General features: G+C 43.2%; 1 protein-coding gene across 3 annotated transcripts; it reads left to right on the top strand.

Moving 5' to 3' along the window:
• The first annotated feature begins 332 nt into the window (after positions 1–332).
• Positions 333–25,347, top strand: Otulin (OTU deubiquitinase with linear linkage specificity). 3 transcript variants are annotated; one of them, XM_032898685.1, is made up of 7 exons: positions 333–589; positions 8,030–8,106; positions 11,631–11,728; positions 14,620–14,763; positions 19,732–19,857; positions 22,481–22,775; positions 22,901–23,072. In XM_032898685.1, exons 1-7 carry the CDS (start codon positions 438–440, stop codon positions 22,978–22,980), a joined length of 972 nt encoding a protein of 323 aa, XP_032754576.1. In that variant the 5' UTR covers positions 333–437; the 3' UTR covers positions 22,981–23,072. The 3 variants fall into 3 exon arrangements, with proteins under 3 accessions (XP_032754576.1, XP_032754574.1, XP_032754575.1); XM_032898683.1 differs by lacking the exon at positions 22,901–23,072 and adding an exon at positions 23,441–25,347 and having other exon boundaries at positions 335–589; positions 22,481–22,750; XM_032898684.1 differs by lacking the exon at positions 22,901–23,072 and adding an exon at positions 23,441–25,347 and having other exon boundaries at positions 335–589; positions 11,634–11,728; positions 22,481–22,750.
• The last annotated feature ends 1,485 nt before the right edge of the window (positions 25,348–26,832 follow it).

The following is a 26,832-nucleotide window of genomic DNA, read 5'->3' on the forward strand; positions in this document are numbered from 1 at the left end:
AGTCCCGAGGGTGAAGTTCTGAACCGAGGGAAGCAGTACCCGACATCCTAACTCCTTGGATTCCCTCACTACTAGGACCTTCACAACACACAGCCCGGCCGCCGGCCGTGCCCAGCCTTCAAAACAACCAACAGCGGTCCCTGAAACCTGGGTGAAGAGGCGCCCCTGCAAGCAGAGCCCAGACATGCGCAGTGGGCACATGGCGCCGGCTTTTACAGGCTGAAGCTCACTGCCCTCTGCGCAAGCGTACTCCCTCTATTTCCAGCCCCGCCCTTCTCAGGTCCCCTAGCCTCTCGCCACGCCCCCTCGACGCAGGCCAAAGGTCGCGGGGCGGGCCACAGTGACGCTTACGGAAGAGCTCTGCGGACCTCGCGAGGTGCGGGGCAGAGCAATCACGGCTCCAGACGGCGGGACCGCAGGGCCCTTCGTGGCCGCGAATGAGTCGGGGAATCATGCCCCAACCCGGAGCGTGGCCGGGAGCGGGCTGCTCGGAGACGCCGGCGCGCGAGGCAGGGGCCGCGGCGCGGGACGGCGGGAAGGTGACGGTCGGCGCGCAGCCCCGGGCCGCGACGCGATGCCCGGCGGAGCAGTGAGTGAGCGGGACAGTCGTGGGAGCTGGCTCGGGGTCGCGTGGGTTTCCTCTATCTCAGGTCGGCGACCCCGAGCAGTAGGAGACGAGTTTGACAGAGTCGTAGTATGGAACCTGTCACAGCTCGGTCACTCAGGCCGCCCCACTCCCGCTTTGACAGCTGTCCATCCCTGAAGTTAGGGAAAGCACTAGGAGTTTGGGAAAGAAAACTGGAGAGGCGTATTTAATGACCAACTAGCTCCCTGTAGCTCTTTTCCTCTAACCCAGCTCGGAGGAAGTGAGGTCGCCCCTGAGGTCGCCACAGAACTGCCCCGCGATGCCACCACTTGAGTTTCCCACCTGTTGGACAGACTTTGGCTACAGGCTGGCCCGCTCCGTTTTACCCTATCAGACCCTGGCTAGGTATTCCTTCCACCCGTTGCTTTTAAACACAACACACACATACACACAGACACAGACACACGCACGCGCGCGCGCGCGCGCGCGGTTTTAGAGCAGTTCCTTATTGGCTGTGAAGAAGAAAAACTAAGTTAAAAGCGATTACACTATGGAGGGTTTGGAGGTGTCTGCTGAGTTGGTGGCATAGTTATAGATGCCTTTGAACCTACAAAATTAAAAGTGCTGACAGTCAATTTTCTTATTGGCCCAAAAGTTAAAATATAAGGTGTGTCTAGATGGACCTTTAGAGCGCTTTTAATTTCCTAAGAAGGGGTCTTTCGAAGCCTCGTTAAAGAAGATGTGATTTAATAGCTCATTTGCGAGGTGCTTTGCGGTGGGGCTTTGGCCGCTTTCATTTACTGAGTGCCCAAATGTGATGGTAATTATTCGCGTAATGAGCTAATGGTTACTGGGGAAAGGTATAGAGTAGGGGCCTTAACCTTCTCCCAGAGCTAGACTACCAATTAGAGTCAGTGACATTGACTGTTAGCTTTGGGATTTGGAGAGCTTTTAGCTCTTTATTTGGATCAGCATTATCTAAGCTTTGGGCATAGTTGCTAGGTCTTCTGTAGTTAATCTAGATACCCTGGTTTTTGATGAAATGCCCTGATTCTTAAATAGGGACACTTATTTTTCATTATATTGAACTCCATATACAGGAACATGTGTGAGTTGGTCTAATCAGTGGCTGCCAAGTTGAAGCTGTCTAGGTTAGAGATGTTTCTTGCCTCTGCTCTTCCTCTGTTCCTAACTGTTCCAACTGCCAGCCTTCCTACGCTGAGCCTTTCCTTGATGCCCCACCTTTAAGTCCCGCACCTCCGTCTTACCCTAGCAGTTTCACATGCTTTGAAAGATACCTGAACTTTTGAGGCCAAGTACACACAGTTGTTTGGTAGGTTTCCTGGTGTGGTGGTTCTCACGAACACCTTGGGGATTGGGCCTCAGAGGGAAGGAGTCTTCACACTGCTGTTAGTCTTAAAGCTGAAACCTAGGTTCGACATCTCACACTTGAGGAAGCAGGTGCAGACTCTGCAGGGGCAGCTTGTGCAGGAAGCCAGGGAGACACAGGTAGATTTTAAGACCACGTTTCCTGAGCCTCTCTCACTCCAGCCCCTTCTTTCTGACCTCAGCAACACTGGACAGAGAGGCACGGTTTCTAAGGCCAGTGGACTTCCCACCCCCATGTTTGTAATCAGTATGTTATTAGCTCAGTTTCTTTTTTCCTTACTGCCTGTGTTGGCCTTAATTATCCCATTCTCGCTTGACTCTTCAGGTGGGGAAATGAGGCTAGTATAACTCACACATGTTACAGTTTAATATGTCACACCGCTAGCTTTGTCTTTCTGAATCAGCCTTTATGAGTAGCTGACTGGGCTATTTCTCTCTGTGGGACTTTCTTAGGGTCCTGTATCATAGAAACAGTACATAGTTGACAGTATAATATATGTATATCTGATATGTGCAGCTTAATAGTTTGGGTATAAATTTAATACTGTTAAGAATGTGCTTTTAAAATCTGTGTTAGGCTCTGGGGTCAGAACTTTCTTTTCACTCAGAATTACTGAAAATATTTGTACGTTAAAATAGGAAATAATAAGACTGGATATGACTTGAGATACGCTGTGGAGTCATTTTTGTTATAGTTGAGGGGAGATTATGAATGTAAGTCCTAGGCAGTCTACAGGTGAATTATGTACTTGGGCTGTGACGCTGGAGGGTTAACACAGCTGTTCTGATTTCTTTTTAATAAGCTCACTGCATTTCACAAGAGAAGGAACTGGGAAAGAGGGACACCTAAACCACATGTATACACTGCCCGCTGCACAAGCCCCCAGCGATGGCCCACAGGAAAAGTTGGGTCCCGTTTGAGGAGGCCTTACATTACCAGATTAATTGACTTTTGCAAGCTCACTGGCTGCTCACAGGTCTCTTCTGCTCTGTCTGCTGCTCATCTCCCCATCCTTTCATGTTTGAATTCTGCTATGTCTGTGGGGAACCCTTAGACGATCATACCATACTATCTTTTTCAAGGAAACGGCCCAACCAGAAGTGGTCAGGGAAGTCACAGGCTACTCCATGCACCTTCTCGGTCTACTTGAGGATGGAACTGAAGTTTACTCTGAGATTCATGGTGGCTGTGCTCTTGTGTGGAGGTATACCAGTAGTCTGTGAAGCCCTATGAAGTTGAGGGCAAATTTGTGTTTCTAAGCTAAGGTATAGATTCTTGAAGGGTCAGTGAGCTTGCTACTCTGTAAGTGCTAGGCTGTTTTCAGGGATTCCCAAGGCCACTTTTATGTTGTTTCCCATCCTTGCCCAGCCTAGCTCCCAGAGTGGGGTAAGAATGCATGTAACTGTGAGAATATAGTGGCAGCCCTCTCCTTCCCTCACCCAAGGAAGAGCCCACTTAAGGAATTGTCCAGGATGTTTCCAGACCTCATTGGTGAAGGTGGCCATATTGTCCTTACATGCTTCTGGAAATCACATGGAACAGCATGAGCTGGACATGGACAGTCCCCTGGCAGAAGTGGGTGGAGTTTGGCCTAGGTGCTGGTACTTTCCTGCATGTGCTGTGTTGTTTACCCTATCTGCAGCTACCAAAGCTGGAAAAAGGCTAGACTGGGTAGTCTTTACTTTTCTGTGTGGGAAGACATGTTGGTGTCACATTGGTTGACTCCAGTTTACCAATACTGTCTGAGCCATTAGTCGCCAGGACAGACCCAGTTAAATATAAACTGCAGGGCTGCAGTTCAGACCTGAATAGAGCTGCAGTCGATGTTCTCATTCTTAGACAACTAAGGCTGCCTTGTCAAATGCTCATACTACTTTGAAGGCTGGAAAAATGGCTAGTGGTTAAGAGTACTTGCTGTCCTGGTTTAGGTTCTCAGCACCCACACAGTGTGGCTTGCAACCCTCTGTAACTCCAGTACCTGAGGATCCAGTACCCTCTCTGGCCTCAGGCTCTAGGCGCACACATAGCATACAGATATGCATTCAGGGGAACACTCATGCACATAAAATAGTAAGCATCAAAATAAATACTTCTTGTTTAAACAAGAAAGTATTGTCTTGTAAGCTGTGTGTATACATTAGAATTGGTTGCTTTCATTTCATGTCTTGAATCAGAAATTGAAAATGTGGCTTCATAGAAATCTGCTTCACTGAGCTCTGCCTTTAATTTTACAGTTTTTTTGGAAGTACTATAATTTTGTTTGCACCAACAAGCATTTGCAAACAAGTCTTAACTGGATTTAGTAGTTTATTCTTGTAATGCCAGCACTCCAAAGGTGGAGTTGGAGCAGGATCAGGAGTTCAAGGCCAGCCTCATCTTCATAAGGTGCTAGCTCAGTCCCCCTTCCACAACACACACACACACACCCCTTTAAGAATTGTTGATGTGGAAATCTCTGAGCAAATTAAGAGTCACTAGTTATAATTCAGTGTGCACTAGAGCTTGCTCAGTTTGGCGTGTTGGCTTCAGAATAGAGTAGTTTAGCTTATGAGGAAATGGGTAAAAGGTATTTACTTGGAACTTGAGAGCAGATCCTTTCAAATAATGCCATGGTGCTAAACTAAGGAAACCTCTAGGACTTATTATCATTTTGGTTTTAAAGTTTAACTGTACAGTTGACGTGTAACTAGCATGTCTGGACATGGAGCCATTTTCCATGTTCGTATTTTCTATCTGTCCTGTTTTATAGGAGAGAAGTTTTTGCTTTGGTGATCATCTGAGTCTTTGGGGTTCGTGACCTCTCTTCCTTGCCAGAGTGGACATGTCTTTCCCAGTAGAAGTTGCCATTCCTTTAGATCTGTCAGCATTGATGACTTTATCTTAATTAATACCCCTTTCCTTGCATTGTTTCATTATCTTTCCTTCCCATTAGAAAAGAGATCAGACCTCTAGCAGCTCCACATTCCCAGCACAGCGCTAATGCTGATTTGCAGTTGTTTTCAGCACAGCATTTGTCACTTCACACATCAAGACAGTAGAACAAAACAAAACTGACAGAAGGTAGCCCCAAGACAGACGGTCAGGTGAAGCCATTTTAATTTTTACAGCTCCAGCGAATGAATGCCAGAGACTTGGGCATGCTAGGCAAGTGCTCCATCCCTAGAACACTTTACAAATACACCCCTTCCCCCTCTCTGTTTCTGTCTGGTCACCTTAGGTGGATGGATATCTCATCCTGGCTCTCACAAGCTTTCCTTTCTGACTGTGTTGATCTTTATTACTTAAAGTTGGCGTTTATCTGTTCTCCAAGGACACACAGCTTTGGTTTCATTTTTGAAGGCTCACATTGCAGCTCACCTTTGGTGGCCAAGGAAATGAACAAATACTGGTGCCAGGATCTAGGTGAGATCTCAGGTTGCTGAAGTGAGTGGTAGATGTGGTGGGCTCTTTGGTTTCTGCTTTGCTCCTCTTGTGAGAACTGTCCTGAGTCACCGCTCTTTCTGCCCTCCTCCGTGCACTCGGCTCTCTTGCTCTTCTGCTCTTTCTGTTGGTTCTTTTCCTATTGCCCCGTGTGAGCATTTGATTTGTAAAGTGACTGTTTGGATTGCCTTCTCTGGGCACTGGGTTGTGAGGAGACAGAAGGGAGCTAAATGCTCATACAGGCTAGCCACAGAATTTGCCTGAAATGCAAATTTATCATGGGCGGTTAGGACTTAGCTGGAAGAGGAACCACAGATCATACAGCCTTCTCACTGAAGCTGAGAAATTTGAGGGCAAGATTGGGGAAGTGTCATCTGAAGACAGCTTCTGAGAATTTAAATATATTAAGAAAGTGATTTGTTTCAATGACTATTTTAGAGGATCAGAATTTCTCTGATAGGTGTAATTGTTGGTTTGACAGAAGATGTTATTAAGTTTATGAGAGGAGAATGAAAACACATGGTCATATTTTATTTTTGGCTTTTGATCTGTTGCTCCCACGCATCTGTTTGCTTTTAACTTTGGAACAAATTCTCTGAGTGATGTCATGCCTTTTGCTTTAAATGTTACTGGATCATATGATACTTGCTGTCTTACTATCACACCTATATGTACACACTAGAGAAAATAGGACAAGAACTGACCACTAGGCAACTTGTTTATTAGTACTTTCCACATTGGTAGATATATGAAAATTAATAGTAGCTAATTTTTTTGAGTACTTGTTACTTTAAATATATCTTTCTTACAGCAGTCCTGTGAAGTAAATACCTCAGGAACAGTTACACATAGAGGTAATAAGGACTGGGATGAAGAGCAGCTAACCTCTCAGTCTGACTGGGTACCCACAGTAACTGTTGCTCCCTTAGTGTGCCACGACGCTTGAGTCAGTATATGTTAGCAAAGAGGCAGATCAGGATTCTGAGTCTGTTGGGACAAGAGAATGCCTGTAGCAGACCACCTGTAAAAGTGCAGGTAGTTGTGGTTAAGTGTTTGCACTGAATTCTGAGTAGTGCATAGGGGAATAATCAAATTCATGTTGGAGGGAAGGAGTGGGTAAGCTACATTCATATATACGTATGAATGACAAGGTCCTTCTATACTCCAGGCTGATCTTAATATCAAGATCTCCATTCACAGCCTCTTGAGTACTGGGATTATAAGCATGTACCACCACATCTGCAGGGTGCAGATTTAGACGTTTATTCTCTCATATGTGGGAAACACTGGATGATTTCATGAGGTTCTTGTTAGATTTTCTCTGCAATTTGCTCTCTTATTTCCCTTCTTTGTCTGTCTCTTCTGAGACTGTCCTTTCTCCTAGCTCTGTCTGCTAGGCCATGTCCAAGGATGACGAGATTGGAAGCAGAAGTACCTTGCTTACTTACTTGGTTACATATATCTGAGCCTGGCACCTCTTCCTTCCTGGATTCCATTGTGTTTGATCTGCTGTGAGGATGGAGTAGTGTCATGGAAAATATGGGGAGTTGGAAGTCTGCACACTCGTATGTGGCATCTCCTGCTTTTTAAGCTTGTGTTGATATTCCTTCAGATGAATTTGCTCTTCTGGTTCCTGACCCTCAGATGTCCCCCTGTCTTCCTAGCTTCCCTCAAATGGTTGCCTGTCCAGCATCCAGGGCTTCCTTGCTTGTACCCTTTCCCCTCTGCTTTCTACTGGTCTTTCACATACACACTTTGTATCTGTCACCTTTATTGTTATTTTGGGGTGAATATTATTTTCAAGGTGCTGGGATTAATACTGAAGTTGGAACATGCTAGGCAGCTCTAGCCAAGCCTGTAAGCCTTCAAGGAAAGGGAGGAATTTCAAAGTGGGAGCCATAGTCATTGTCTTTTTTTTTTTTTTTATTTTTCTCGGAGCTGGGGACCGAACCCAGGGCCTTGCTCTTGCTAGGCAAGCGCTCTACTGCTGAGCTAAATCCCCACCCCTATATTCATTGTCTTTGCTTAGAATTTTACCCCCTTCCTAATACTTGCTAGTTCACTGAAGAGACACTTTAGGAAGTGACTATAGTCTTAAAGAAGTTGTTCATTAACAGTAGCCATTAAAGCGTGTGGGAATGTAGCAGCATCTGGGTGGTTAGTTAGGGTGAGGGAACAAGAGAATCCTTGAGGAGAATTTTTGGCTTAGGGGGCTTGTAATAATTGATTCTCTCTTTTCGTGTTCAGGGTAGTTGTGTCAGATTTACTTGTAATATGTTATAAAAGTCAGCATTCTGTGTAAATGCTTCTATCAGCACTATTTATGTTCTTGGAACATGAAGGAGTCATTCAGAGCTTCACTGATTAAGATGCATGCTAGTAGATTTGAGTTTAAATGACCTTGGAGTCATATAAAGTGATGTATGAATGGTCTCACTTAAAGAAAGGGATTCTGCAGTAGAAGAAAGTGCTACGATAGAGATTCTAGAACCCATATTATCACCGTGGCATCCTGTATGTGAAAGCAGTTAAATTCCATGTCATAGCATTTCATAAGCAGCTAGCTAATGTCACACAATGGGAAATGTCAGTGCAACAAGAGTTTGAAAATATCTACTTTGGTGTGATTTCAGCGAGGAGGACATGTACCGTGCTGCAGATGAAATAGAAAAGGAGAAAGAATTGCTAATACATGAAAGAGGGATATCAGGTATGTGTGGAATTGTTTTGTCTGTAGACTTTCTTGTACATAGAAAACCTAGTTAGATCATCATGTCTGCTTTCATGAAATGTGGCCTGTAATTCCTACAAGTCCTCTTATACATCCAGTCTCTTACATGAGCTGCTCACTCTGCTGAAATAGACCTAGGGAAGACTGCCTGCACCTTGACTCTGCCGTCTCTCAGCTTGTTTCTTTGCATTCTCTAAGAGTTTGGATTTGAACACATTTGTCAATTTCAATTGCAAGATGTTTTGAGAAGTTAGCTGTAATATATCCTTGCAGAAGGCCATGTGTATCTAATGACTATGGCAGAATGACCATGTGCTTGAGAACAGCAGTCACTGTGTGACTGTGCAGTCTGTATTGCTCTGTTTGGCTTGGTCTTCTCGTTCCTGGTGTGGACTTGCTGCTCCCCGTGGCTCGCTGGCCTGTGGTTACAAGTGAAGTGTGTCCTTCCTTTGCAGGTCGGCCTGTGCAGAGGCTGAGTAGAGCTCTCCCAGAGTGCTGTGAATGGTACTCTCACTGCTTGGGTGGTTCACATGTTCTGCTTCAGTATTAGAACTGGCTTCTGTCCCTGTGGCTAACAAAAGCATTATTGTAATTAGGATACATACGGTTTTGATAATGGTTTGAGTCTTCCTCCAGAGCTAGTCCATTTCCCCTATGAAGCCAGCAGGGATGTTCTATAGTAATCCTCCTTAGAGCTTGGTAGGATGCTCAGTCTTCATGACTGTGCTGCTCCAAATTACTCAGGCCCAGACTGCTGTTTGGACTTGGCTCTCATGCTCTTCTGTGTTCACCATTTGATAGTGCTGAGACCCTCCTCTTCTCCTCCTCTACTCCTGAGCCTTGCTCGGTTTTGATTTGATTTTCTTCTGTCCAGCATTGTTCCCACACAGCGGCCAAACATTTTTGTGAGTCTGGTGAAGGGCAGCTTCCGTCTCACAGTGCTCCTCATAGCTCAGTCCTGTTGAGCTCACTGCCCTTCCTGAGGTCCTGTAGGAGCTCTGCCTCCTCCATAGCAGAGCAGAGTGCTTACTGAGACCAATAGGAATGCTCTCATCCTTTCTGTGAGTGAAAAGACATCTCTGTCTAACTTAGCTCCATAAAGGCTTTCCACACCTTGACCTGTCACGCTTTGTAAATACAGTTCTGCTAGAGCTTTTAAGTTTATGTTTGACTTGGTAGCTTTCATGCAAGCTGATAGTTGTGAAACCCTGTGCCCCTAAAACTCTGGTGATTTTCTACCAGACTTGTTGTAGAAGAAGTTTGATATTCCAGTGCTAGTCTGTCCTCTGAAAGTTCCAGCTTCCTGGAGGAGCCCCAGTTTTGTTTTTTTCTTACTCTTTGAGGTCTGGTTATTATATTTGTTGTGTACATGAGGCTTAAGGACTGAAGCTTACTTATCTGAGTGCCTGCTCACCAGTCTGGTTTTTTTTTTTTTTTTTTTTTTATTTAATTTTTTTTCTTTTTTTGGTTTTGGCAAAAAAATAGTTTTCTTCCTTGTAACAGCAATGGGAGCTGGTATAGTTTACAATTAGACGGAGGGTGTCGTACCCAGTGGGCTGATGAGGTCAGGCACTGCGTCATGTTGTGCCTCCATCTCCTAGCCTAGTCAGCATGTGGGGATTGCTGTGTCCTCCCAGACACAGAAACCCAGTAAAATTCATAGATACTTGTGTATATGCAAGTACTTCATTTCTCCAAGCCTCTAGCCTTATGCAGACCTCTGATCCAGGACAGGATTGGGCTTCTGGCTTGGCCTCCTGCTTTTATAAGACCCCTGAGCCAGCCTTAACTGTGTGGTCTGAGATGGTAGGATTCCTGCCCAGAGGTCAGGTCTTAGTGTGTCTGGGAGTGAGGACAGCAGAGGAGAAGACAGGAAGGAAGACTGCTTGTCTGGAAGCCCTTCCTCTGCTTGTGAAGTACCTTCTCTCCAGGCTTACACCCCTCCCTGACAAGAACTTATGGCCCAGAAGGGTCCTGACTGCGTATTAGCAGTTCTTCCTGTTGGTGGGGGATGTGAGTGGAAAGGCAGATGCGTGAGTACTTCCTTATTGTAAGTAGCCTCCAAAAAACTCTCTCTTGAGTTTCAAAGATGAGGGGTGTTTAAGGGTTGGTTGTGTAACAGTACTCGTTTTCACTTCCAGGTTAACCACAATGTATTCCACACAGGAATCTATCTGTGCATGGATTATGTAACCTTTTGTAAAAGGTTGTTTTTTTCTTTGAGAAATGGTGAACAATGAGGTAGTTTTTTGAATAGGCAGTTTTTACTGTTTACTTAAAAAACACATTGCATTCCCTGAACTCTGGGGAGTCTTTGGTGTTCCTCTGTCACTGGCTTCACTGTGCTCTGGCTTGTAAGTGCTTGTATTCCTTTCCTCTTCGTCTACAGCATCTAACGGGGTGGAGTCCTGTCCTCATTTCCTCATATCTCCATCCCCGGCACAGTGTTTGACATGGTTAGAACAGTGAATTGTTGAATTGAGTGAAACACTTATGTATAAGATATGTAGGCTCTATATGTGTTTAGGTTCACTTCCTAAAGCAGTTGCTAATATCCATATCCTTAACAGTTTAAAAAAGAAGCCAAGATGAACCTGAGCATTGCCCTAATTTCTTTTTGGAATAACAAACTGTCAAATGCACACATACACATAATCATAGGCATATATCAAGAAATCAAACCTCATCTACTAAATCAAGAAAAGTCTTACTTAAAGCCCTAGGTTCAATCCCCAGTACACACACACACACACACACACACACACACAGAGTACACATACATACATAACACACATATACATACAGTATATACATACATACACACACACACACACACACATACACACACACACACACGAACAAAGAAGAGGTTGTTGGGAGGAGAAGTGAATCTAAAGGCATTTTTTATAAAAAAGAAAATCCGTAACATTTGTTTGATCCTGAGTTGTACTAATTTTGGTGGACATCAAAGGTGCCTGTAGATTAACCAACACTGAGCGCTTTGATCCTTTCTGGCTTATAACAAAAGCTAGTCTTTTAGGTAAATAGCAAATGGAATTTTTTGTTAAGTGTTATGTCTGTCTAATAGATATGACAGAGATAATGGAACTATTTTTCATGGTTCATATGCTTGCATCTTATTATTAAAGTGTTCACAGACACCCGTGGGTCCCGTGGGTCCGATGAATGTGAGCTGGGAGGTTCCTGCAGCTCCTTGAGCATGTGAGGAAGGACTGCCACCTGACCTAGGGTTTAAATGAACAGCCTGACTAGCTGCTGTGTAGCGAATGGTCTGGATGGTGTGGTGACAGGGGAGACCCATTAAGAGACCACTCTGGTTTATGGAGGTGGCATGGGCAGTAGTGAAAGTCAGGGATTTTCAAATAGAGAAAGTAAGGCGTGAGGAGAGGACTCCCCTCAGCCCCCGGAAATCAATACCTTTGTTTCCCTTACACTTTCCTTGGTTACTTGTTTCATTTCATTGTTGCTATTTGATTTTTCAGCAGAACCCAGGTTAAGTGTGGCTCCTGAAATGGATATTATGGACTACTGCAAAAAGGAATGGAGAGGAAATACCGAGAAAGCCATGTGCATGAGAAAGGTACGGCCAAGGCACCTATTAAAGTTCTTCAACCCTTTGCCATGGGTTACATATCATAGCGGGGTTTTAGACATTGGTTAAGACAATGCCTATAGTAAGGCAATGCTGTAAATATCAGCGTTCTAATTTTAGAGATGAGGAAACACTGCACAGATAAGGACTTGTTTAGAGTCATAGTACTAATATAGAAGCAACATCAGCTCTTGAGTAACTTAATTCTCTGAAGAACACACAGCTGTGCTGTTGTGAGTACAGTCAGCCACTGGTGGCTGTCTTGGAGACAGTTGGGAATGCCCTTCCTAGCTGGTGCCGCACAGGCCTCAAGGGTAGGCAGAGGCAGTTTTACACCTTCTGCGCATTCGTCTGAGTCCTAGGTATCAGATCCGCTGTACTCTCCCTGCAGGGGATTTGAACCATTTCCTTCATTTAAGGTGTGCCAGGAGCTACCTTCACTTCATTCTATTGCATATACTGATAGCCCTAGAGAAGCCTCCAAGACTGTGATGTGGTATTGAAACTGCAGCACACCCTATGGGCTCTACCTACAGAATGTACTTATTATTCCTTATTGGTAGGGAAACTATGTGGCACTGTTTCTGTTTGACCATTCCTAAGCTAGTGACAAACTTCTACCTAGTACTTAAGGTTGTGTCTTTTCGTTCCTTTTTTTTTTCCCTTGGATTATTTGTATTTTTAATTTGAATATACTACTTGTATTTTAGAAATAATTGGCCAATCTTTTATATTTTTATCATTTATTTGTATGCGTATGGGTGTTTTGCTTCCACATATATGTGTATCATGTGTGTACACTGTCTGCAGAGGCCAGAAGAGAGGATTGGATTCCCTGAGATTGGAATTAGCTATGATTGTGAGCCTCTTTGTGGATGCTTAGAATAGGACCCAGGTCTTCTGGAAGAGCAGCCAGTGCTCTTAACTTTGGAGTCATTTTTCTAGCCAAATTTGATAGAATTTGATAGAATCATACTTGAAAGGGTTTTAAATTTTTCAAATTTTAATTAATTTCCCTCATAGCAGCAGCGGTAGCTGCTGCTTCTCCTTTTCTTCCTCTTCCACCTTTTCCTCCTCTTCCTCTTCTTTCTCTTCCTCCTCATTATTATTTTAGGAAATATTACTCATCTTTTAGAGTTCAACTCTAGTCCCCAAATCAGCCTTAACCCTAATTCTTATAAATCTGTGCTGTAGGCCCTTGCATGTGAGCTACAGAATAGCTTGATTCTCAGTCACCAAGGCCGTCTGCTAGTCATGCTACCACCGGCTCAGGGTCTCCAGCTTTCCACCCAGAAATGCAGTGAATCATGGATATATTTTCTTACCTGCCCTAGAAATAGCATCACTAATTAATAATTTCATCCTGTTGCCTTAGTCTCTTTCAAAGATCTGTTTTAATGGTTGGCATGTCTAAGTTCAATACCGAAACACTCAGGTTACCCAGATAATGCCATATTTTAGAACTTACGGGAAAATCATTCGTCTGTGGGATTGGTTTCAGGGAAAGAAAGATTTGACCATTCAGTAATCAAATGAAAACACCCTATTTCCTTAGGTGCATTTCCTTAAGAGCTGTGGTGTAATCTGAGCATTTCCACTGCCTGTTAACAACTTTGACTCTTGATTTTATTTTAGTCCTTATTCACCTAATTGTCTGTGTTTTGATTGGATATTTTTTGGGAAGTGTTTATAAATTCAGATTAATTTTTTGAAGCATTAGATTCATCTCTGAAATACTAAGTTACGGATCTGTAAGATTCTAATGGACCTGAAGCTTTTGATCTCCTGCTGACATAGCTATGGTGTGTGTCAGGTTGTGGCACATCACTCTAGTGCTTGTCTTGAGGCTGTTATAAACAGACCTGGACTATCAGTCAGGAGAGCGCAGTGCATGCAGTCATGGCGTCACTGCACTTGATAGCTGCCTGTGCCACTGTTCTGAGAACCACAGTGTGCCGTGTTACGCCAGCAGCAACCTGGTACATCTCACATTCACTTTACCTCTTGATTGTATTGCCTCATACTTGGTTTAATACCTTCGTTTTCCATTGTGGCTAGTTAGCATGCTTCCCCTGCTAATACTCAGTAAGAGACTATATAGTCCAAGTATATAATAGGATATACCAGCTAGGTTTGTGCATGTGCACTCTGCTGTGTGCACAATGATGGCATTGTCTAGTGACATATTCTTAGAATGTATTACCATTGCTGTGTTACTTAGGCCTGTATGTGTACACATACACTTTGGAAACTCAGGATTTATGTATAATTTTAAAACTAGAAATAGAAATATTGCCTGCCTCCCTTCCCAGTCTCTTTATTAAACCATTTGGGATAATTAACCACACATTAAACCTTTCCGAATGTCAGCAGTGAGTGAGTGCTCCCTCAGATGCCTAGGAAGGGATCATGAGGGTGGCTAGTGCTGGACAACTGGTTTATTTTGTATGTCAGGTCTGTTGCATTTGTTATAGATCAGTGGTTCTCAAACTGTGGGTCACAACCCCCTTGGGGGTTACATACCAGATATCATGCATATCATATGTTTATATTATAGCTTATAACAGCAGAATGACAGTTTTGAAGTAATAAGGAAATAATTTTATGGTTGAGGGTCACCATAACATGAGGAACTTTATTCAAGAGTCATAGCATTAGGAAAGTTGAGAAATACTGTTATAAATGCTGAGATTTCAAAACGCATCAATATTTTAAGGTAAATGGAATCATAATCAGAGATTGGAATGCCTTACTGAGCTATTCTTTCTTGTTTACCATTTCCCAATAATTTAGGACAATTATTTCCCATAGGGATGGAACTTTTCATGCTATCTTAAGCCAGTAACCACCATCTGAACTCTTTGATGTTTTCTCCCAAGGGCTATGAGGAAGTTTCTCAGAAGTTCACTTCCATAAGGCGAGTCCGTGGCGATAATTACTGTGCACTGCGGGCCACACTGTTCCAGGCTATGAGCCAGCTGGCCGAGCTGCCCCCCTGGCTGCAGGACCTGGAGCTCATACTGGTATGTGGCTGCATGAAGTTGAGTCTCAGTGTTTCAGGAAGTTCTTGTGAGAAGACTTCTCTTTCTGCTCATGTTGCCTGATGGTATTATATGCAGTGTATGGATTGGTTCAGTTTACATCTGTAAGATGATTTTATATGTATAAAAATGGCTAGAAATTGTTGCTGTGAAATTATAAACAATGCTGTCTTTTATCCCACATTAGATCTGGTACCGTAGTGCTCCGAGATACCTGGTAGATACCTTCATCTCAGTCAGCAAAGCCTCTCACCCGCTTTGCTCTGTATCATATCACACTGCCGATGGCCACTCTCTGAGCCTGGCAACAATCTTTCTACCCATCTAGTTCCCAAGGTAGGTTGCCACCATGCCAGACGTACACATCCCAATTCCATGGTGGCCTAGTGTCTCCAGCCACCACATACTCTCTCGAACTTAAATCACCACATGAAAGAACACACAACATAGTAATCTCTGATCCGATTGATAAGATATAATTTCCCACCTAGACACACAAAGCCCTGTACACATCCATCCCTTAAGAATATTCATAACAACCTGTAAAAGTGCAGAGAGGAATCTTTATATCCACCTCCTTCTTCTCTCAGCTGTCTCTTCTCTCTTGGTTCCAGTCTCCTCCTCTCTCTAAAACTTTTCTCCCACCCATCCTTCCCTCCTATCCAATGACAGGCCACCTACCTTCACCCACATAATGACATCATTCTACAAGAAATAATGAGTATTTTCAAGAAAAAAAAATGACAAAACTTAATACACTTAAGCTGAATTAAAGACTTAAAGCTGAATTAAATGTTTAGAATTCATAAAAAACACATAGAGAAACTTGACTTTATTTTAGTGTTTCTGTGAAGTAGGTTATATAATTTTTATTGGAGTCCATTCAGGTTTTAGAGGCATTCAAAAACAAATATATGTTTCATGATGAGATGTTAGTGTTGCATGGAGAAACCTTTCCTGGACCTGGCTATCCTGCTTTAAGTCTACCACATGGTAGAGAGCCCCCGGGATCTATCCCAGCAGGCATCTTGATATAAGAAGGTCTCTTGCTGACGTTTTGTGTAGTGGTTTATGACAGGAAATTCTTTAAGCTTGGCGCTTGTGGCTTTGCCTTTCTTTATTTGCATGTGAGTTGAAGGGCTTTAGGGGACCGAGGGTGGACAGAGTCTTAACTCTAGCTCAGGCCGACTTCAAACCTGTGGTAATCCTTCTGCTTCAGTCTTGTGAGTGCTGGGATTACGAGCCAGCATGCCTGGCTGATAGAGCCATGGTAAAGCTGTTACTTCTGTGTGGTCTAATACTCATCAATAAGGGTTTCCTAGGGGAACAGAAGTGTCTGAAGTGAGCCTAGTGAGTGGGTGACAGTGCTAACTCGCTTCTGTTGCACTTGGGCTTCTTACACAGGCATGGACTGTGTGCTTTCAGCACACCCAATAGAGGGAATAAATGCGTTTTACAACTTACTAAAGAAAGGAATAGAAGTTTTAATCTATTTTTAGATGGTATTATTTTGAGAGAGACTTTGCCTATAATACTCTTAAAAAAAAAACAAAAGAAAGTACTTTGAAAATTATTACCAAATCTGTTTGGTAGTTTTAAGCCTTTACCTTTGGGGGCTTTTTAGATTTCTGGGCTTATTTGACACTAATTTTACATTTTTATACTTTCTAAGAATTTTTGGTGCAAATACTGTCCTAAGTAATTAAACATAGACAGTGTACCCCAGAAAAGTAAGCAGTGCCTCCTGCTAACAGGGTTGGGTAACATCACCTACCACATGTGAAATGGATCAGGTAAGCAAGGTAGGATGTGACATGCCTGGATTCCAGCACTTTTCATGCTGAGGAAAGAGGATTGTGACTTTAAGCTGTTCAGGGTTATGTAGTGTAGCCTTTTCTTGAGAGTGATTGGTTGTGTTTGATCTTGATCAGTATTAAAATGTGTTCCTTGTAGGAGTGATGAGGCGGTTGTGTGGTTGTCCTGGCCTAATTGGAGTAATTGGATAACTGTTAAATTCCCAGTGGCTCTGTGTGGTGTCCCCTTCTCCACAGCATCACGTGTTGGCCTTTCTGAGGCACGGTCACTGAGATTAGTATTCACATTGATTGGATTTTGCTTCTGCTCAATATCTGCTCAGGAAAGTACGTTTGTTCTCATGCCCTCAGAAACTTGGTGTGGTTTGGACCTTTCTTGGCAGTTTGTTTTATTGTTCCTAAGACTTGCGTGAAACACCGGCTTCCAACTCTGCGTTTGAGGGAGAGGAGGGGTAGGTACACAGAGATTCACTAACTGAGGGATGGTGCAAGCTGTCTGCTTCCATTTGCAGACTCTGTGACCTCAGTGCTGCCAGCATCAAAGGGAGATAGCTAGGTTCAGCACTAGTTGGTTGAGAATGACTCCTGGACAGGACCTTCTGTTCTGTTGCTGCTCTGGCCTTGCTGCTCTCGTCCTGCCTAGGCTTTCTGTGTGCTCTTATTCTGTCCAGAACCCAGCCTGTTTGACCAACCACAGGCAGGCAGATTATCTGACCGCAGCCCCAACCTGGACATAGCTGATCAAAGCTGGAACAGCCTCCACCTGTGAAAAGGGAGGAGCTTTTTAGTTTCTAGGTATTTACTGTATTTGAAAGATCTATGGATGGATGAGGCCTGTGACAGCACTTGCTACAGAAAGACACTAAAGCTCTTCGTGACTTCCTTTTGGGGACGATGCTTTTGATACTTGCAGTTGCTGTGTTATCGAGATTATAGGTATTTGTTATAGACAACAGTCTGCTCTCTAGGCCAGTCACAAATGATGAGCTTAAACTACCTAGTGATCCTTAAACATTTACCACCATCATTTCTTGCTTTGGTCTTCCTCCTCCTCCTCTTTTGTTGTCTTTAGTTTTCTTTTCTTCCAGACAGTTTCTCTGTAACCCTGGCTGTCCTGGAACGTGCTCGGGAGACCAGGCTGACTTCAAATGCACAATCTTTCTTGCTTGCCTCTCTTACTCGAAAAGAAGGCAGGCATGTGTGCCTACTAGAAAGGAATAATGATTTATGTGGACCCCATGTGACCTAGGAAAGCATTTAAAGTTATACTTACTACTTCTGAATAGACAAATCCAACTCCATTGTTCTTTCATAATAGTTCCTTAAGCTTTTGTTATCATGTGTCTGTGTGAGCGTGTATATGCATGGATGCTTCAGTGAGTGTACGGAGGTCTGAGGACAGCTTTGTGGAGCTTGCTCACCTTCCTCATTTACATGGGTTCCGGGATTGAACTCAGGACAGCAGTACATAGCCAGTGCTTTTTCCCCACTGAGCTGTCTTGTTGGTCCCCTTCTTTTCTAAGTCTTATTTTTTGTACTTTTTTCTAAGATTCCCACTTGTGGAAGTATACACGCTGTACCTGGATGATCACTTAACCAACAGACTGACCAGTGAGTGACTGAGATGAGGAAATTAACTTGTTTCTTCCAAAAGTAATTGAGTTGACTGTTGTACCTGATCTTTAGGTAACTGTCCAGTGTTAGAGACCCTGCAGCTCTTCTCTGGGCTGCTGTCTATGCCTTTCCTATCTTGTACATCCTTGGACAAGGATTTTCTGTTGGACATAGTTCTTGGAGCCATGTTGTAATTTCACTTTGGTGCCACTTGAGGGCACATTAGATTCTGGTGATGAATCTGAAGACTAAATTAAACTGCCTGTCCATGTCTCAGGAGTGCAGAATGGGGCTGTTGCAGCTTTAGGTAAATGGTCATTTATCACAATAAGATATGATGGCTTAATGTCTCTCACCCTAAACTGATGTAAAGCCGAAAGCCATCGTATGGCATCTGTGATTGTCATAGACTGAGAAAGCACAATCAGAATTACTGTTTATGAAAGAGTCTCAGAATCTTAGGTTCCTGTGGAACTGAACATGTATTGTTCTAAACTGTTTATTACTGTTAAACAAATTCAGCAGAGGGCATTAAGGATATTTTTTGACTCTAGGGGCGAAATCTCTCTCCCCCCATTTTTCCCCATTTGTTTGTTTATTCATTCAGTGTGTGTGTGTGTATGTGTGTGCACGCGCCTCTTCTGTTGAACCATCTCACTGGTGGTAAAATCTTAGCAGTGTAGTGATGTGCCCATACCCAGCCCAAGTCAATGGTTTTCATCCTGACACACCTAGGACTCTTGAGAAGATATAGTTTCTCATGCTGCCATCGATTGAATTGTGGCCTTCAGATTCCAGATTCTAATGATGTGTAGGGACAAATGAAATAGTCCAGGAACAGGAACAGAAAGTAAGGATCATAATAGTTGTCTGTGGCTCTCACATAGGAAGGGTAGTGCTCCCCCCACCCCCCACAGCTGTGGGTCTGACTCTTCTCCATCTTATGCTGTGGATTACGTGTGTGTGTGTGTGTGTGTGTGTGTGTGTGTGTGTGTGTGTGTGTGTGTGAATATTGCTTAACAGGCAGATCTTGTGATTTTAGTGGGTTGTTTATAAGTATCAGAAGTTAGGCTTTCCTGTTGTGTCAGGAAAAGGAGCAGCCTTTGATGTTTACCATGGACCTTCTGTGCTTACAATCACCTTACTGAGCCATGTACTAATGCATGGTAAGGCTGCCAGAGTCCCCAGAAGCCAGAGTTACTATGAAGACCCAGTATGGATTCTTCCTTAGCTTATCTTCAGATTTGCCCCTTGTCTGTCCTTGCCTGTGGTTGGTGTTCCATGGGTTGGACTCTGTGGATAGCATTTAACGTCACACCCTTCTATGTGGCAATACTTTCTGAGTTTGTGACTTCCATGTTCACATTCTCCACCCTTGACCCATAGGATACACTTGCAGGAATTCTTGAAACAAGGTGGGTTTGTATGAAGTGTATGAAGGCTTTGTGGTGTCTTCTTTTAGGTAGTCTCAGATATCTTGCAACATTGACACCTCGTTATCTCTGTTTTTCTGATATTCCAGTTACCGGAAAAGCTGATAAACAAATATACCTGGATCAAGCAGTGGAAACTTGGACTGAAATTTGATGGGAAGAGTGAAGACCTGGTTGAAAGAATCAAGGAATCCCTTGCCCTGCTAAGGACGAAGGTTTGACGCACGTAATTTTCTGTCTCTGATCAGTGCAAAGCTTTCTCTTTTGTTGCCCCAGCAGATTCAATGTTCTAGTCTTTCTTTTTTCTTTTTTTTCGGAGCTGGGGACCAAACCCAGGGCCTTGCGCCTGCTAGGCAAGAGCTCTACCACTGAGCTAAATCCCCAACCCCTCAATGTTCTAGTCTTATTGATTCATATTTATTTTTTAAGTTTATAAGGAAGGAGGGTCATTTTGGCTCGTGGTTTTCTTTAGGGGTCAGAATTTGCCTGTTTCAGACAAAATAATTTGGGGTTGGGGGAATTGTATAGTCTATAAGTGCATGACAAGGAACTGAGTTTGGTTTCCCAGAATTTATATAAAATTGGCAGATATGGTGACATGTGATTGCAGCCCCAGCAATGGAGAATAAGGGGACAAAAGGGTTCCTGAGGGTCACTGGCCATCCAGTCTAGCCTAACTAATGAGTGACAGATCATAGTCACCATAAGCATGATATACACATATACCCTTATACATGTGCACACATATACTTACACACACACTGAAAAAGGACACTTTAAAAGAATTTTAATATTAATTCCTCTCATGAGTTTTTTGAGTAAAATGGAAAAACACCAACATTCTGTTTCTTGATGGTGGTGCTATATAGAAGTGTCTTAGATAACATTTAATTTTTCAAAGAAACCTTAATAAATATAATTTTTATTTTAAGTCAATATTTGTATGTTTTAGGATTATCATTTAGTCCATATTCCTTTTAAAAGATTTGTTTGTTTATTGTATGGGTATATGTGTATATGCATAATGTATATATGCACACATGTGTATCTGGATACCTATGGAGGCCAAAAGAGAATGTTGGTTTCCTGGAGCTGGAGATAAGGTGGTTGTGAGCATGGCATGGACATCCTCTGTAAGAGTAGCAAGTGCTCTTAACTGTGAGCTCTCTCCCATCCTTTATCTTACATTGATATTCTTAGTGACTACTGTGTATTTATGAAGTTCTTTCCAGTTATTCTCACCTTTTAAAAGTCTACCCATATGTGTTTAAAACTTTTTCAATAAGTAGATTAGTGGCTTGTCTTTTGAAACCATCATGATGTTGTCTGAAATAGTTCATGGATAGCTTGGTATTCTAATTTCCTGTGGCCTGGTGTATATAGTTCACCCTTCCTGTGGTAGAGGGAACTGTTGTTCTCCTGGCCTATTGGAGTGTAGTGGTTGGGGGCTAGAAGCTGCTGGCCTGCTGGAGTGAAGGCAGGCTGTAACTCTTTGAAGGACAGACTGGTGAGTTTGTCAGCTTAGCTATAAGTTGTAGTTTTCAAGATTTTTAAGGGTCTGGTGAAGGTGTTAGGTTTTATTTTGTTTGTTTGGTTGATTGGTTTTAATCTATGTTGACTGTAGCTGGACTGTCCTGGGGGAATGTGTTGTGATGCCAGTTTACAGTGACATTAACGTTGTTCAGTAATTGGTGCAAGCGGCTGTCAGCGCTTCTCCCTGTCATACTTGGCACTAAAAGTTGCTTAGGTTCTTCTTCCTTTCAACCAAGAAAGTGGGACGGCTGTGGCGTCATCTCTGTTCTGCAGCCTGCAGGGACACCCTGCAAAAGCCAGATCTCATGCTCCTAGCCAGCACCATCAGGTATTGGAGAGTTCTGGGTAGTCAGAATCACTACACTTTCTCTCAGGTTTAAACTTCAGACTGGTGTTTGAAAGCAATGCTAATTAGCACTTATTCATAAGGATTGGTATTTAAATTGACATCTGTCTCTTTTTTTAATGGTAGCTTAGCAGTACGCATATTTACAATGTTTTCTTGTTCATTTAAAGAGTTTGCCTATTCCAACCTCATAGGTAGCAATGAATAGCCTAGTAAGAGCACCAGTGGAAGGGGAAGACCTTGGTCCTGCCAAACGTGAACCCCCCCAGTGAACGTGATTGTTGGGGGAGTGCGATAATGGGGGGAGGATGGGCTAGGGGAACACCCATAAAGAAGGGAGGGGGAGGGGCTAGGGGGATGATGGCACGGAAACCAGGAAAGAGAATAACAATCGAAATGTAAATAAGAAATACTCAAGTGAATAAAGATAAAAAAAAAAAAAAAAAAAGAGTTTGCTTATTATGTGAAAACCTCGATCTTTAATTAGTAATCAAGAATTCCTGGTTGGATTTATTGATTAGACACTCATGTATATTTTTAAGACATTATGCGATAAGTTTAATAAACTAATATTCAGGAGACCCCACAGTCTCCCTTGGCAGTCTTCCAATTTGGAGGCTTGCCTGTGTTTCTGGGGTTTTTCTAAAACCTTCAGGTGTAGCAGTCTTTGCTGTTTGCTAGTTCTCACACACATACTCTGTCAGCTGTGTGGTTGTTGGTGTTGCTCTGGTTGCTTGGGAAGGCAGAGGATCAGCATCTGCTTCATATCAGAGAAGAAGCTAAACAAGGGCTTTGTGTGGTCTGAAGAACACTGTTGCTTGAGGTGGGAACTTGAAGCTGTTCACATTGGCATGTTGCTTATGGTTCCGTCTTTTGAAAACCATCTTGTAATCATGGTACAAAAGTTTGCGAGGGATTTTCAGACCAAAAGTTCTAATGGTGACAACTTTCTACTGTAGTGGGTCAGCCTGGCTGCAATGGAAGCCGCTGAAGCAAGGCAGACAGCCTGTGACGAGCTGTTCACAAACGAGGAGGAGGAGTACAGCCTCTACGAAGCTATGAAGTTCTTGATGTTAGCCAGAGCCATCCAACTGTATGAGGACAAGGAGAAGGGAAAGGAAGTTCCTTTTTTCTCTGTGCTCTTGTTTGCCCGAGACACATCAAATGACCCTGAACAGCTCCTGAGGAACCACCTGAACCAGGTGGGACACACTGGTGGCCTTGAACAGGTGAGTGGTGTCTACTGTACAGGTCTAGAATGTATCTCAGTGCCAGAACACTTGCATGGCATGGATGAGGCCCTGCCTTTGATCCCTGCATCACCAAAAGAAGAAAAAGAGAAGCAGCTGCCCCACTTTACATTCATTCCCACAGCACTTTATCATTTTTCCATGTCTTCATGATGCTTTCACTATCGTTTAAAACCATGATGCACTTCACAGAACATGTGATTCATTGACCGTTAGCATGTTTCAGTCTTCATACATTTTCATTACTCCCAAAGAGAACCCTGTATTCAAGGTCAGTCTTCTGTCTTTTTGACTGTGTACAGTCTCACGGGTATGGAGTACTCATGGCTCCAGTTTGCGCTCCTCCAAGGGCTATGACTTAATGTGGTCATCGGCCACTCATTTATTGTCTTTGGAGAAATATCTTTCAAATATTTTCAATTTTAAACTGATGTCTTCTTATATACATTATTAAATTAACATTAAAATTTTCATGTTCCAAGTATAAGACCCTATCAGATATGTACTCCGTTCTTTATTATCCTTCTCTTTGACTAGGTTCAAAGGGAGGAGAACGTTTGCAACTAAGCCATTGCTACTCATTGTCTGGGATAGTGGATCCAGCTTGGTGCTAGGGCCCATCTTTTCCTGTGGGCTCCATCAGAACACTCATTTGCTTTTCCTTCCCAGGTTGAAATGTTCCTTCTTGCCTATGCTGTTCGCCACACCATCCAGGTGTACCGGCTGTCCAAGTATAACACTGAGGAATTCATCACAGTCTATCCCACTGATCCCCCCAAGGACTGGCCAATGGTGACCCTCATAGCTGAGGATGATCGGCACTATAACATCCCTGTCAGAGTGTGTGAGGAGACAAGTCTGTGAGGGACACATGTGAACAGCCAAGTGATGTGCATGTACAGCTCCTCTGGGGGCCTCAGATCTGCAGGTGTCCAAGGACAATCTGGGAGAACTCTTGGGCCCCTGGAGCCAACTTTGGACCGTTATGTTCTGAAGACTAGCTGTTGATAATGAGAATTAATTAGCCAAGTCTTCACTCATTGTTCTGTTACGCAGTGTGTTTCACTGGGGGCTTCAGCATGTGCCTTTGGAAGGTGCAAACTATGTCTCCATAAGGCATATGCCTTTGGGTCAGAGGAAACTGTTTGGAAAGAATCTGTCCAATGAAAGTTCTGATGGTAAACTGGTTTTTACTTCTCTTTTTAAAACAGTAGTTTTGTTTTTGATTTTGATTCCTTTTCTTTGGAATGGTGGTGATGGGTCTCATTACTGGTCTTCCTATGAGATATGTTTAAATGGTAGTGTCCTGGGATGAGTAGTTACAGTATCTTTTGATAGCCTGTTTTTGGAGGGATGGGCAGTGAATGTATATGCCAATTAATAGTATTTTGAGTAGATTGTCTCTTAGAAGACTAAGAACAGGGTCCCAGAATAGTTTTTTGAAAGCTGGAAGAGGTTTAGGAGAGAGTGGGGAGGAGTCTAGGCTCTGGTTGCTGAGGCTTTGGTACCCTGGCATTGGGAGATCTCTCTGCACATGTGCTCTAGTGTTGGGGTTGTGGGTCACAGTGATTCCAGTGTTTATAGAGGTGGGAATCAAAACCTGTCACTTCAGTTCAGAGGTGGGCGCCCCTTTCATGCTGTTGACGATGCCATGTCCTGCTGGGCACATGTAACTCATCCTGAGACAGGATGTGACCCAGCTGACTATCTGGGATCTCTGATAAGTAAGTCAGAGCAGAAGCGCGTGCTAGGCTAGGAGGCAGCCGCCAGGTTGGCTAGGATAAGTTTGTGTGCATGGCATAAGCCATGTTCCTGACTTGAGCAGGGCCAACTGGGGAGATGTCCTGAGCATGGGCTGCCTTGGGGCCTTTATTTCCCTTTGGGAACGTAGCCTTTGTCCGTGGGGACCAGACACATCCTTCTTTAGGATATCATCTGTAGCATCTGAATCAGTTCAACATTTTTTGTTGATGTTATCCTAATGTGTTGAACTTATTTTGTGATAGTTAAAATTCTTAATTTAACTCAGTTTCATATAGATAAGCAACTTTTTTTGACAAACCTTTAAAATATGAATTTTTGTTTCAATAAAAATTAAGTCTTATGTATGAAAACTCAGGATATAAAAAGCAGTCAGACCCTTGTATTTCTTTCATTGCCTCATGAGTAAAATCACCACATTTCATTAACTGTTTATTGATTAGAGTGCTGGCATCAAATGCTGTTCTGAATGTGTGTGAGTGACTATGTTGAGAGGCATTGTGTTGTCACTGTGAAATGCTGTGATGCCCTTACCTAAGAAGGCCCTGAGCAGCAAATTAAAATTAGGAATAATGACCTATTGTGGACCTTGACACTTTATTTTGCTGCTTGTAATTAAATAGCAGGTAACGTCTGCCATTCATGTTTGTACAGTTTTGGAAGTAGAACTTGAAATGTTTAGATATTCCAGCAGGAGTGACCTCTGCCCTTTGGGTGCCTTGAAGCTGACCATTGGGCTTATATCACCATTGAAATTTAGTAATGCTCTTGGTAATATTCACGATTATCTGCATTTAAAAGACAATGGACTTGAACTCATTTTCTGGGGAACCTCTTTATATTTTCTATTTCGTTCTTGTTCTTGTTTGTTATATTATTAGGTACAGTTTCCTTGTATTATGTCCCATGTCAGATCTTGCTCTCCTACACTGGTTGTGGATGTGCAGTACCCATGGGTTCACTCGTGCGAGCGTTCGTGACAGCAGCATTAGTGCCTTTAACTTAGTATTTGGGGCTGTGTGAATGTGATCTGAGACAGTCGCATTTCCTTCTGTAGGCATAAGGACATATTCCCAGTGCACAGGGGGTTCATCCTGTTTTCCTGTAGGCCTCAGACACTTTCCTTATACTACAGAATAGGAATGTCTGAGGAGCTTTTTCTTAAAGGGAAATGGCATTGCATGTTCTTTGTTTATTTTTTTCTTCCAGTTTCAGGACTTATTAGGTAAAATCTCATACAAATGTGAATTGATAAAGCTTCTGTTGTGGTTTTTTTCTTGTTTTTAATTTGGTTGATTGGTTCTGAGTTTTTGAGACGTAGTCATCCTTGGCACTTGTACCTCCTGAGCGCTGTGATTATAGGCATGAGACACCACACTAGGTGAGTTCTCACTGTCTGTGAGTTCTTGTGTGTCACACACAGCTTTTTTCTTTTGATTCCCTAAGTGACTCTGTGCAATCTTCCTGTCCCCTCCCACTCGCAAGTAGTCTTATTTCTGAAGGTCTGTTCGACGTTTCTGAGGTGACGTAGCACTAATGATGACCCTCTAATGGTGGATGCATGCAGGACTGCCATACTTCCCGCCGTGTCTTCTTTTGTGTAAGATTTAGTTTGATCAGTTTATTATTTTCTTAAGCTTACTTTGCAGGTATTCCCCTTTGAAGGGCAGAGAATATTTTTAGAAGCAAAAGCCATGGAAGAATCTTGCTTGCGGGGGTATAAACTAGATAGTGTTGCTTTAAGATGTGCTGTTTCTTAAAAAAAAAAAAAAGCAGTAACCACAGTAGAACTAGAAAACCTTCAATGTGTGCCGTTCATCTCAGAGCAACACCAGATCCCCAGAGCAGTGTCACTCACTGCTTTAAGAAAGTGTGATAAACTGTGAGAGGTGAGCTTTTAAAAGGTGAACTTTAAGATGATGAATACCTTCATTTCTTCTTCTGTTACTATAACAAAAATCTCAGACAGAAGCAACTTACCAGGAAAAGGTTCTTTTAGCTCACTGATAAGGATGTCCACCATGGCAGGCAGGGAAGTCAGGCTGCAGGTAGTCACATGACACCCACCACCAGGAACAGGGCAGTGAGTGCAAGCTGCTGCCTAGTTCTTTGTCTATTTACACAGACCAGCATCCCAGCCAGGACACAGTGCCACCCCTGAAGGCAGTGAAGATAATCTGCAGGCGCCCGAGAGGTTCCTCTCCCATGTAAGTCTACTTCTGTTAAGCTGGCACTGAACACTAACTGCCACACCATGTGATCCAATAGATGCCCAGCAGACCTGTGCTTAAACATAGGCC

The sequence above is a fragment of the Rattus rattus genome, chromosome 3 (assembly GCF_011064425.1).
Source record: "Rattus rattus isolate New Zealand chromosome 3, Rrattus_CSIRO_v1, whole genome shotgun sequence".
NCBI classification, from domain to species: Eukaryota; Metazoa; Chordata; class Mammalia; order Rodentia; family Muridae; genus Rattus; species Rattus rattus.